Raw genomic sequence first — 12,933 nt, 5'->3', positions numbered from 1 at the left:
ACTGAACATTGGAATTACTTGGTAAAGTGGCCATGCTGGAAATGGTATGTGCATGTATTTGATGTCATTTAAAAAAATTTGTTCACCATCAAGTCCACATTTATTGCCCATCTTGTGGTCCCCTGAGAAGGCAATGATGGGCCGTAAACATTATTTGTCTTTAACTCAAATCTGTTACTAGGTTTTAAAGACCTGCACAAATAAGTTCCTGCCAATTTTTGTTTGAAAATAGGAAGGTTTTTTTTTGTAAATGTTATTTTGGTGATTTCAGTTCTTAAAATACTTTAGAACAAACTGAACAAGGGCACTTGAGGTGACTGGTGCGACTGCTGTCCATAAATTCAACATTCAAGTGTTTATGTACTGTAAAATGGGTCTGTCATAATCTTTATAATAGCCATGCCCTACATGCATGTAGGAAACTAATCCAGCGCTTAACTGGCAAAGCATATTTCTTGGAAATCTAAAAAGAAGCTGTCGAGCACTGTCATAACATTTTGTCATGTATGTATGTTTCAAGTATAACGCACAATAATTTCAATCACCTTGTACAGTAGGGGACAAACGTTTGTGAAAGCATGTACTTGGGTCTTTGTCCTAATTCCCTTATATAAAAGAAACCCAGATGGTGTATATTTTTTTTAAATTGTCCAAGACATCTTATCTAATTCCTAAGAGCACCATAAAAATATTGCTGGCAATGAACTTCATTATTGAAAATAAGATAAGAGGTGGGAGGGAGTCATCAGTTACTGGATCCATGACAAACATTTTCAAATTTCCAATCAAGTATCCAACTTTCAGACCTGAACAATGCAGATATTCCTTGTTTTTTCTGTCCCCTCAAATTTGAAACTGGTTCATTCTAAATGGTGCATTTTTCTGAGATTAATCTATTAATATACAGACTGATTCCCTGGCAAAGTGATTCAGTCTGCATCTCCGTAATAACAAAGCATCAGCTACATTTAGAAAGAACCAGCAGCTGTTTCTTGACATTGGAGAGGAATCACTGAGTAATGGCACTAACTTTTTTTGAATTCTGATCTCATCTGTTATGTGTTTAATGTATAAAATTGGAAGTGGGTGGAGGAATTTAAACAAATGTTTAAACTTCCAGAGCAAGCCTATGCTTTATGACCACATGGTAACATCCGTGGTCTGTAAGATGGTGGATTCTGTTACTTTTTTTCCTTCTCATGCTCATGTGTATGAAACGGGTGGGTGCCTCTGAATAAGGTTACTAGTTGTTCTTTATTGGCAGATGCTGATTGGATTTGTCCCAGATTAAATACAAACCCCATTGATCCTGTTTCTCTCGCTTCCCATGCCCCCCTCTCCCCCCCCCCTCCATTCTTTTCTCTCCTCCTGTTCTGAAGGCAGTGAATCATGCTGGGATGGATTCCACTTGTGCCTGTGGCCCTCCATTATCTTACATAAGTGGCCATTCATATGTTGGCCAACATGACTAAGTGTTGGCAGGTTAATCATCAGAGGGGTGGGTGGGAGAGAACACAACTGAGCCCAATTGTATTCTTGCCCAACATCAATATGTGCACTTTTCAGTACACATTATTGGCTATTGATCAGGAACAAAAACCTTGTCTGTTTCTTCCCCCGCCCCCCCCCCCCCCCACTTTCTTTTGCTATTCTCTCTAGATTATCAGCACTGAAGCCAGTTGTAGTTCCCCAGTTGCAGTCTGACAGATTGCCTAATTCAGCATAGACTAGGTATTGAACTTTACTGGTGTGTATGGCTCACTGATGTACTGGATAGCACACTTGACCACTAAACAATCAAGGGTTCAATTGATGCTTCTGTATATTATTGAGAGCTGGACCCTGATGGTGTCGAAGCAGATGTTTGGTTTTGGAATTTGCACTTCCAGGAGGATGTTGGACCTCCGCTGGGAAGACAGTCATGAAAACAAGCAACCGGTGACTGTAATAGTGCATTTAACAATGAAAAGATTGCATGTCTCTTAGCAGTTGAAATAGTGGAATCTATTCTATTAACCTTTGATTTTAATGAGCCTGTAGTTGTTTGACTAGTTTGGTTGCCCTTTTTAAATAGTTACATTTGCCTGCTTCCTGTGTCCCCTAGGCTAATTTTTCCTAGGAGTGGGGCACCCTTCGGTACATCACCTAAGTGGTTATTTTTAATATGAACCTCCACAGTGACTGTCGCCAGACCGTGTGGAATCTTGCTCTCACCCAAGATGCTTATACACCTAATTTTTATTAGGGGTTACTGAGTAGCAATCCGGAATGGACAACAGTAGATGTGTTGAAGGAGGATATGTGGCCAGCAGTGTCAAAAGTTGCAGAGGTTGAGGAGAGAGTGTGTCGGTCACAGAGAATGTACTTTGATTAGGGCCATTCCGTGCTGTGGCAAGAGCAGAAACTTCAGTGGAGAGGTTCAAATATGAAGATTCAGGAAAGATGGGCATGGATTTGGGAGGTTACAACACATTCACGGACTCTGGAGAGGAAAGGGAGGATGGAGATGAGGCATCAGTTTACAATGTGGTCAAGGGCGGGTTCTATTGAGCAGGGTTTGATGACCGTACCTAAGATGAGGGGACAATATCAGCTAGCACGAGGACCAGAAAGGGAAATAGGATGGTCAACAGTTTAGTTGGAATTGAGTCGGAAGAGCAGGAGGTGGGTCTCCATGGACAAGATAAGATTGGAGAGGGCATAAGGGGAGATCGGAGACAAACTAGAAAAAGATGCAGGCAGTGTGAAACCTTTGGGGAAGCTTGGCTTGGTTGGCAAGGGGGAGGGAGGGTAGCTGAATGGTTGGTAAGACGTTCATGAGTCCCTCTTACTTGTTGGAGGTAAGCCATATAAAGAACACTTTTGGCTGTTCTGATGTTCAGAGGGTATGATAAACCAGGAAGATCCTAGCTTCAGTCCTTTTTCATACTGAATTTGTTGATCTTAATAGGGGTGTAAACTACCCATTACACGCAATGCACCTTTGCCAATGGGAGGGTCAAAACAACCAGGGTTCCTGTTTCTGATTGCTATCTCGTAACCTTGGCTGGAAAGTGTAAAAGCAGAATTATGGTTGTCTCTGACGACTATGTTCTTTGTCTTGGATAAAACATGAAGTATTTGGATGCAAAAACAGAGGAATAAAAATGTTAGTTTTTGCCATTCCACACTGATGAACACTAATTTTCCACACTTTACCATTAGTGTATTTTTTTTTAACGTACAATCTAACTGCCTCAGTAAGTACATACTTGACCCTTCAAGCCACATCATTTGCATATTTTTCCTTTTCCAGAATGTGCCATTAACTGATGTGGAAGTAATTTATAAAATATTTTCCAACTCATTTCTAGGTCATTGCAGCACGATCGGTTAAAAGTAATGAGTGATAGGTGCAGATATAACCTGTGACTTGTTTTGTGTAGCTTCTCTCCTCTGGGAGCATTGATTTGATTTCTATTGCTATCACGCTTGTCAGTGCTCTGTGGCTGAAATATTTTTCTTGAAGGTATTAAGAGGAAAGCAATACTTTGACAAACAGCCATCTCCACTGGGGACAAGGAATTAAAATCTAGCCAACATGTGTAATAACCATATGAAAACTGAGTACTTTGGTCTGATGAAAATGTTATTAAGGAAAAATTGAGTGACTTATTCATGTAATACATTGAGAACCCATATTCCCTAGGAATGCAATTACATGCTCTACAAAGCCCAAGATTGATCTTTTTTTACTTTTCCTTCATGTGCTACAGGATTGCCGACCCATTGGGAATTCAAATTACAGAAAGCCGATGCCATTTGCGATTGGTGCAAATATAAATGAGGCCAAACAGTTGGCAAGTACACAGTACAACACTCCTACTGCACTATATGCCAATGACAATGTAGACTACACTTTGCAGGAACAGTTAAGTGGCCTTCATGTCGCCTCTCCTCAGCAGTAAGTATGTCTTAATGATCTCTGCAAAATAAGATTACCCATCCTCGTTGATAGGAAGGAGAAAAGGTCACGAGTACAGGGCTTTCTCTGATTGCTTTCCTCTCCCTCTAAATTCTTGACAAGTCCATGTTCTTCTGCTCTCTGCTACCCAGCAACATCTTCACTTGGCTGTAGAAAACCTCCTACAGGAAACGTTGTGCTAGCCGGCACCAACGGGACTGAGCTGTTGCCATTCCCTCAAAAGTGCCGGACACACCAGCGTTAATGTTGAAGGATACGGAGCTTTTCATCTCCGTATCTGACAACAAACACTGTTGCTTAGCAACAGCTTCTAAACAGTCGGCCCGTACCTTGGAGGCGTCTCTGTAACTTAGCAACAGCTTCAGAGAGACTTTCCAGAGCCTGACTGTTGGAAAAAAAACCTAACAAAACGGCTCCTGATTTTTGCCGGTGGCTCGAGCTTGCCAGACACTTAGCCTCCGGATAGCACAAAGTTTCCTGTATTTATCCCAGAAGTATCTGATCAGAAACTACTAATCACGTAAGCATTTTGATTTGCTAAATACCTGATTTTCACAAGTTTACTGCAAGGTTAAATTATTACAAGGTATAGATCATGAATGCACAGTTATATTTATCTTTTTAAAAACCCAAAGGGAGAAAGGTGAGCTGGAAAAAGAAATGTTTATACTGCATACCTACAGTTCCTGCTTCCATGGGGCAGCGGCCTCAAACTTGATACTCAGTCATACCTTGCATCAATGGAACTTGAGCCTTACAAGCCAAGAAAGGTCTCAATTCTAACTGTGCAGCAAAATTCCCTAACTGAGCCATCATAGGTTCTATTGTGGCAATCTGCAACCACATAGTAAGTATGGAGAAAATTTGCATTGTAGTTTTCCCTATATTTTATTTTGAGGTAAATGAGGCCAATTAGACAGATTTTCAAAATTAGTAAGAATTGAAAGCATCACTTCAAATTTTTTTCTAGGAAAATTAGAGCTGCCATACAGCTCAGGAAGGTCCAATGTTCAGTCCCCCTGTCTGCTGATTTATCTGATCTCAGACGGGACAGTGATCGGAATATTACAATTCGCCTCAGGATCCCTAAGCTAGGTAGGGGAAAAATTGGCAATAGTTCTAGCTTGTGACCACTATCCAGTGACTCCCATTAGAAAGTGTGTGTGTGTGAATGTTGGATGTGGACACTGTGCAAGCTATTACATCCCTTGCAGTCAAATAGCTTTCTGACACTCGCTGTCTAGGCTCACAGTGGCAATTTGGGAGGATGTTTGGTGTCCCATGGGACTATATCCTAGCAGGAGAAGAGAGTAAATATTTTGGAGGAGCAAAGGAGCAAATAAATGATAAAGCAATTCTTTTATTTCTTCCCAAGCTGTTGTAAAATACAAAGCTGCCAAAGATCTTGCTGTACGTATTAAAACCTGACTTACTGTACCACATCAGCATTTAGCACAACACACGATCAGCTCTGAGAATCAACTTCACTTGGATTTGTGTGTGTCTTGTTGGTGTGTTTTTTCCTGTAGAGCCCTCTGATTCTTGAACAGAGAGGACAATGTGTCCACTGTCTTTTGTCCTGATACTTGATGGCAAACAGATGCTGCTTTTTTTTTTCCTGACAAAGGGTGAAATAATTCTCCCCTTCCTGTAGCTTGGCGAAGTAGAAATCGGAAGCAAGTTGATTTCGGCAGCAAGTAATTCTAGTGAAGATCCATAGGCTTGAATATTATATCCCACAGTCTGGCAACCTGATAGCGTGTGAGTTCATACAAGTTGTGTCCTTGGCTTTTTGTCATTTATTCCTTTTATATCACGCGTTCTGCAGGTAAATAAAATTACACTTTACCCTGCTGATACAAGTCGTCCTTTTTCTGCCAACTTTCCATCACATCCTGAACAAATGACTCATTGTTGGGGCCTTTGGTCACCCTCCATTAACTCTCCCAAATGTCCATTCTCCATGTGTGAGTTTAGATAGTGTTGGCAGGCTGCTCAATCCCTGGGAACATTAGAACCAAGCCTGGTCCTGTCCTTGCCCAACATCAACATGTATGCACTTGCACTTCCAGCAGGGATTGCTAGCTAGTGATTAGGAGTGGAAAACCTGGCCAATTCTCTTCTAACCCCTTGCTACCAAGGCCAAATTTAGCACCCTACTGCTAACCTGGCAGAAATCAGCTAACTCCGCATATGCCAGGGGTCAAACTTGGGACTCTAATGGATTTTACTACTCACTGCTTTAACTAGCTGAGCTGTATAAATACTTATTTTGAAGGTGGTCAAAATTACTGAGGTCCTATTTATTGTCAATGCCATCTGTAAATTATGGAGTTGCCTCCTAATGAATACAAAATATTCCATGTGGATAGAGTTGCATAGAATATACAGCACAGAAACAGGCCATTTGGCCCAGCTAGTCTGTGCTGGTGTTTATACTCAGCGAGTCTCCTCCCATTCCATCTACCGCATCTCAGTCTTTCAGCATATCGTTCTATTCCCTTTTTCTCTCGTACTCCTCTAGTTTCCTTTTGAAAGCATCTAAGGTATTTGCCTCTACCACTTCCTGTGGTAGCAAGCAATTAACTTTTTCATTTTCCTATTGGATTTATTAGTAACTATCCTGTATTTATGCCCCCTTAGTTTTGGATTCTCCCACAAGTGGAAACATTCTCTCCACATCTACCCTGTCCAACCCATTCATAATTTTAAAGACCTCAATCAGGTCACCTCTAGGTCTTTTCTGAAGAAAAAAGCCTTAACCTGTTCAATCTTTCACAATATCTGTAATCTTTGTTCTGGTACCATCCTTGGAAATCTTTTTTGCACATTCTCCAGTGCTTCTATGTCCTTGGTTTTTATAGTACGGATAATGCCACTTGCAGTATAAATTAAAACTCTATAGCATGTCTTCTCCCAAATTCTATGGTCTTCATCAATGAACATAACTCTAGCAGATTCTCCAGTCTTTTGGAAACCCCCTCTTGCTTTTTCACTCCTCTCCTCTCCCAAACCCAGTGTCTCATTCTGGGATCTGGGACCCAATTTACCATTCTTTATGGGTGACCGTAAGTGCTCAAACATTGGCAGTTACTGGACAATATGGGTACAGTTCTCACAGTGGAGCCCTATCCTTGCCTTTATTGTCTAACAGGTGACGCTGAATAACATTAGTGGTGCAAACCCCGAGTATTTCGCCCCCACCACCCCCCAATATCCCAAACATGTAGATACTGGGACAAATGAGAGTTTCTCTCTCACCAGCACCACTGCTACACCAGCTGATAGCTGATCACTGATCAAACCTATGACCTTCATTGGGTCACTTTGAGACATTCTGAGGCTGTGAAATGTACTATACAAATGCAAGTTCTTCCTTTCTTTGTTTATATGGCTCAGTCCCACATCATGGAGTGCATTTATCCACTGATAACTTTTGTATGTTAGAGTTTCATATTTGTGCAGTGTGGGAGAATTGAGTTGAATTTTCCCATCTGCTCACTGATATAGATGAAGATCCATAAAACATGAAACATTCCAGCCACCATTTCTTTTTCTTAATATAAAATACAAGTGATGTATTATTATTTAAAAGTGTGCAACTTACAAGTTAGTCCTCTGTAATCCATTTTGTTTTTTCTACAAATAACAGAAAATGCTGGAAAAACTCAGCTTGTTTTTCTACAACCTGTTCATCACCAAAAGAGTACTTTCCAAATATGTCATACCCGCTCTGCTCATTTAGGGGATTGTCATCAACTATGACCTATGCTGTCCTATCGAAACTCTAGTTATTACAGTTTAATATTTTATAATTTACAGTAATACGATACCTTGCACAATCCAAGGCTGTTTTATGCTGAATAAATTTCCCTGAGATACTTGCTGTTAATGTGATAAATTTAGATGTGAAAATAGCAAAATTAACTGTGGGGAAAAAGTTCTTTTGGGTATAGATATTATTTATATAATTATATCCATCATAACTACCATTCCCATTTTCTTGGAAAGCAAGTGCTGGTAATGGTTTCTGCTGTACCCATTTACACCACCTCTGGACCCATCTTTTGTTTCTTTATTGTCCAATTATCACCCCATTTTGCCTAGTACCATCATCCCTTTTGTCATTTAATCACCCCTGACCCTCCTATCACAGGCCTTTGGTTTTTTGTCCTTCCTTTCTCTGACACCACCCCCTGCCTTTTCCCCCCCCCCCAAAAAAAAACCCACCATTTTTCCCTGGCTCTTGCTTATTAACTGTTAAATATCTAACTTCTTCCAGTTCTAATGAAAGGTCATTGACCTGAAACGTTAACTGTTATTTTCTCCACAAGCTGAGCTTTTCCAGCATTTTCTGTTTTTAGTTCAGATTTCCAGCATCCGCAGTATTTTAATTTTGTTCCACTTGGTTTTTTTTTGTATCTGACTGACTTACTGACTGTAGTATACTAGCCCTCTGGTTCTCCTCTCTTTTTCAAATTAGGTTAATGTCAGCTGTGGCTCAGTAGGTAGCACACTTGCCTCTGAGTCAGAAGGTTGGAGGTTCAAGTCCCACTCCAGGGACTTGAACACATAAAGCTAGGCTGACACTCCAGTGCAGTGCTGAGGGAGTTCTGCACTGTCTGAGGGTGCCGTCTTTCGGATGAGACATTAAACCGAGGCCCCGTTTAAAAAATCCCATGGCACTATTTCGAAGAACAAGGGAGATATCCCCGGTGTCCTGGCCAAAATAACAAAAACAGATTTTCTGGTCATTATCACATTGTGGGAGCTTGCTGTGTGCAAATTGGCTTCCTTTCTTTCTTTCCTTTCTTAAAATCTGCACATTCCAATATAAGAATTTCAAGTTGTATGTTGGATAATATGTTCAGAATTGCAGGATGATTTTTTTGCTATACTTGGAGGCAATTAGCAGTGAACGGCTAAATTTATTAATTCATCTGCCTATGTTTAATTCACTAAGCTTTTGTTTTCTTTAGCACTGAGCTGCCAAAGTTATCACCAAAGTTGTGGAATGAGGTTGACACTGAATCAGAAGTTTATAAGATGCTTCAGGATGGTGAAGAACCAGCTTCAGAACCCAAACAGTCTGGGTCTTTCAAAATGCTGCAGGGCATGCTGGAAGCTGAGCAGACAGGTAATGCACAGTGAATAGATGAAGGATGGGCCATTAGTGTCTAATATGTGATGATTAAATTACTTAGTTAATCCATGAATTAAAAGTACACAAAATCTGGTATGTTGGTGTAAACGTTTCAGCTTTTACACTTGGCAGACAAGTAGCCAGATAATATTGCCCAGTGGATAAGTTGTACCTACAATTAATAAATCATAAAAACAAGGAAAATTGAAGGGAGAATTAATCCCTCACAAACCTGGTCATGGCACATTTCAGAGCAGCATTGATGAAGGTTCTTTTCCCCTCTTTTCCCCATCCCCAGACTCATTTGAGTAGGGCTTGAAAGACCAATAGATTGGGTAAGGTTCATGGCGGTGCAAGTTGTACGTGGTTTGTTGCAAGAAGCTGACTCTTCAGTTTTTTTCTGATTCTTACTAATTAAGGAGAGGACCTGCTGTTAGTAAAATTAAAGAACGTACTTTGTACAGAATTGTAACTCTGATATGCTGACCAAGTGATCCCTTCTACTGTTTCCTGACCAGTAAAAATGAAAAAGAAAGACTTGCATTTATATAGCGCCTTTCACGACCACCGGCCGTCTCAAAGCGCTTTACAGCCAATGAAGTACTTTTGAAGTGGAGTCACTGTTGTAATGTGGGAAACGTTGCAGCCAATTTGCGCACAGCAAGCTCCCACAAACAGCAATGTGCTAATGGCCAGATAATCTGTTTTTGTTATGTTGGTTGAGGGATACATATTGGCCAGGACACTGGGGATAACTCCCCTGTTCCTCTTTGAAATGGTGCCATGGGATCTTTGATGTCCACCTGAGAGCAGATGGGGCCTTGGTTTAATGTCTCATCCGAAAGACAGCACCTCTGACAGTGCAGCACTCCCTCAGCACTGCACTGGAGTGTCAGCCTAGCTTTGTGCTCAAGTCCCTGGCGTGGGACTTGAACCCACAACCTTCTGACTCGGAGGCGAGAGTGCTACCCACTGAGACACAGCTGAAAGTATAATCAGGAACTAATAAAACTCAAAGGCCTAGAAATTCAGTTGTTAGCGCCAGCCGCTAGCGCCTTAGGAGGAGAAGTGGGGCGCTAAGCGGCTAGCGCCCGGCGCGATCTGCGCCTCTCGCGAACTTCACTCAAGATGTAGCGGCGGCGCAAAACCGCAGCACCCGCTCAGCTGCGCGTGCAGATCCTGACGTCATTTCATGGTGCAACGCCCTTGGTGCGCCCCGAACTGGAACTTCAGTGGCGCCGTCCTTATGTGCGCCTAGCGACTGGTAGAGGGGAACGGTTCCCAGGCGCGGGGGGCGCTAATTAAAGGGGACTCCTCCTGCAGTATAAGTGGCAGCCATTTTGTTCCACTCCTTCTTTGTGAGAGACGGATATTTGGAGAGAGACAAAGGGAGAGATTTCTGGTTTGACGACGCTCGCACAGGTACTTCTGGCTTCAGGCCAGAGCTTTGCACTTGGATTTAACTTTCAGTGCCATAGCCTTGATTTGAAACATATAATGGGGGCTGCAATGGGTGGAAACGTTGGCTTACTGCATTGCATTCAAAGGGCTCAGACGCCGTGAGAGTGCCAGTCATGGCCAGACGGAGAAGGGCCAACAGGCGTACCACCAGCAGTTCTCATATCTGAACATGTCTGAGGAGCAGTGTGTTTGGAGGCTGCGATTCAGAAGGGAGGTGGTCACTGAGATCTGCCACCTGCTTCGCAGAGATGTGCAGCCACAGCTGAGGAGCAGGACGTCTGTCGGTGGCAGTGAAGGTGACGGTGGCTCTCAACTTCTATGCCACCGGCTCCTTCCAATCCGCTACTGGGGACATTGCCAACATCTCCCAGTTCGCAGTACATTGCTGCATCCACCAGGTGACCAATGCCCTTTCCAGAAGGAGACGTCAGTTCATCTCCTTCCCCATGACGCTGGACAAGCAGCAAGAGCGCGCAATGGGATTTGCAGCATTAGCGGGCTTCCCCATGGTCCAGGGCACCATTGACTGCACGCATCTGGCTTTGCGGGCACTTCTACAGAATGCCGAGGATTACCGCAACCGGAAGGGCTACCATTCGCTCAACGTGCAGTTGGTGTGTGACCACAGGCAGCTCATACTAGCTGTCAATGCCCGCTTTCCAGGCAGCAACCACGATGCCTTCATCCTGCGCCAGACTTCTGTGGCAGCCATGTTCGAAGCCCAGACTCACCCACGAGGATGGCTTCTTGGGGACAAAGGCTATCCTTTGTGCACCTGGCTGATGACCCCGCTCCGTGCGCCCAGCACCCCTGCTGAAGAGCGATACAATGACCCCCATCAAGCGACCAGGAACATCATTGAGCACACAATCGGCGTGCTCAAGCAACGGTTCCACTGTCTGCATCGTTCCGGGGGAGCCCTACAGTACTCGCCTGAGCGAGTCTCCCATTTTGTTGTAGTGTGCTGCATGCTGCACAACCTGGCTATCCGCAGGACTCAGCCACTGCCAGCAGACATTGGAGGACCACCGGAGGAGGAGCACCAACACGGGAGGGAGGCACAAAGTGTAAGGGCTGTCCGTCGGCGGCTTATTGCAACTCGGTTCTAGGCCCCCTCTCAGGGAATGGCTTGTGCCAATGAAAGATGATGAATGGAGCCGCTCCGCAAGCCCTCAGCCGGTCAAGGCAACAAATATTTCCAAAAGCAAACATGGACAATGCAATTAAAGAATATTTTTTACTGTGCAAACTCTGTGCCCTTCCTGTATGACAAACTCATTCAGAGAAACCCCCCAAAAAACAACAAAAATGACCATGATCCTCGGCCTTTATAGAAAAACAAACACAACAGTCTTGGCCTTCATATATTTAAAAAAAAACCCTCGGCCTCATATATTTTTTAAAAAATCATTTGGCCACACCTTCTACTTTTCCCCTGCGAGGGTGATCCGTCTTGCTTCCACGAGTGGCCCCTTCCCGCCCTGCAGCAGCAACTCAATGGGACCCCAGTGGCTGGGGGAAGGCTACTGAGGGTCAGATGGTGAGATGGCAGATGCCCTTGGGGGTCGGCCTGGGCCTGGAGGGGCCGGCTGCTGACTGCTCCAACTCTGCTTGGGCGGCAGCAGTCTGTCCTACGGGTGGTGGCAGCTGCAGTGGCAGAGTGACAGTGTTGGCTGCAGGAATGCTGCCAACCTGACACAGCACAGGCACTCCCTGGTCGGCTGATACACTGGCACTCGCACGGGCCAGCACTGCAGCATGCGCAGCAATCTGCTGAAGCACAGACTGCTGGGCTGCTGCGGCGCGGAGAGGGCCCTGTCGATGCCTGGCCGATCCAGCGAGGGTGGCAGCAGTTAGTGGCCGTGTGGCCCTGGTCTGTGCCTGCATCACGCCAGCCAGTGAATACACGGCACGACTGAGCACTTGGCTGGAAGCCACCTGTGATGCAGCGAAGTCCTGCTGACTCCTAGCCTGTGCTGCCCCAAATTCCTTCACACTCCTTGCTAGTGACTCTCTGGAGTCAGTCATCCTTGCCACTGCAGCCATGAGCTCAGTGTGCCTGCGCTCAGCCTGGGCGCCCTTTTCAGCAAGGAGCCGCACCTCCTCTGCGCTCACCGTAGCAGGACTTGAGGCCAGACTCTCCCCCCGGGGAGAAGGCCGCCGAGCTTCCCCACCCCTCCCATGTTGCTGCAGCCAGCTGGGCCCCGGAGCTTCACTCTCCTCGGACCCCCCCACCCCCTACTCCCCTCCAGGGAAGACGCGTCCCCATCATGGCCATGGGCTGCCTCGGCTGAGGGTGTCACTGATGGGCCGGCTTCCTCTTCCTCCTCCTCGATTTCCGAATCAGACTCTGCCAGCTTGAGGG

At 44.5% G+C, this 12,933-nt stretch overlaps 1 protein-coding gene across 2 annotated transcripts in view; it reads left to right on the top strand.

Annotated features, from left to right (window-relative positions):
* The window catches only part of LOC147114111 (PDZ and LIM domain protein 4-like), a 160,776-nt gene that overhangs the window by 143,189 nt on the left and 4,654 nt on the right, over positions 1–12,933 (top strand). Inside the window, exons 4-5 of one of the 2 annotated variants that reach the window (XM_085995732.1) lie at positions 3,756–3,910; positions 8,944–9,101. In XM_085995732.1, coding sequence (XP_085851858.1) covers positions 3,756–3,910; positions 8,944–9,101 — 313 coding nt within the window. Of the gene's footprint in view, positions 1–3,755; positions 3,944–8,943; positions 9,102–12,933 lie in introns of both variants that reach the window. The other variant, XM_085995731.1, reaches the window with a different exon arrangement.

The sequence above is a fragment of the Somniosus microcephalus genome, chromosome 8 (genome assembly GCF_052327205.1).
Source record: "Somniosus microcephalus isolate GS21.2 chromosome 8, FLI_Smic_1.0, whole genome shotgun sequence".
In the NCBI taxonomy this organism is placed as follows: domain Eukaryota; kingdom Metazoa; phylum Chordata; class Chondrichthyes; order Squaliformes; family Somniosidae; genus Somniosus; species Somniosus microcephalus.
This window is presented reverse-complemented; position numbering and strand designations above follow the sequence as displayed.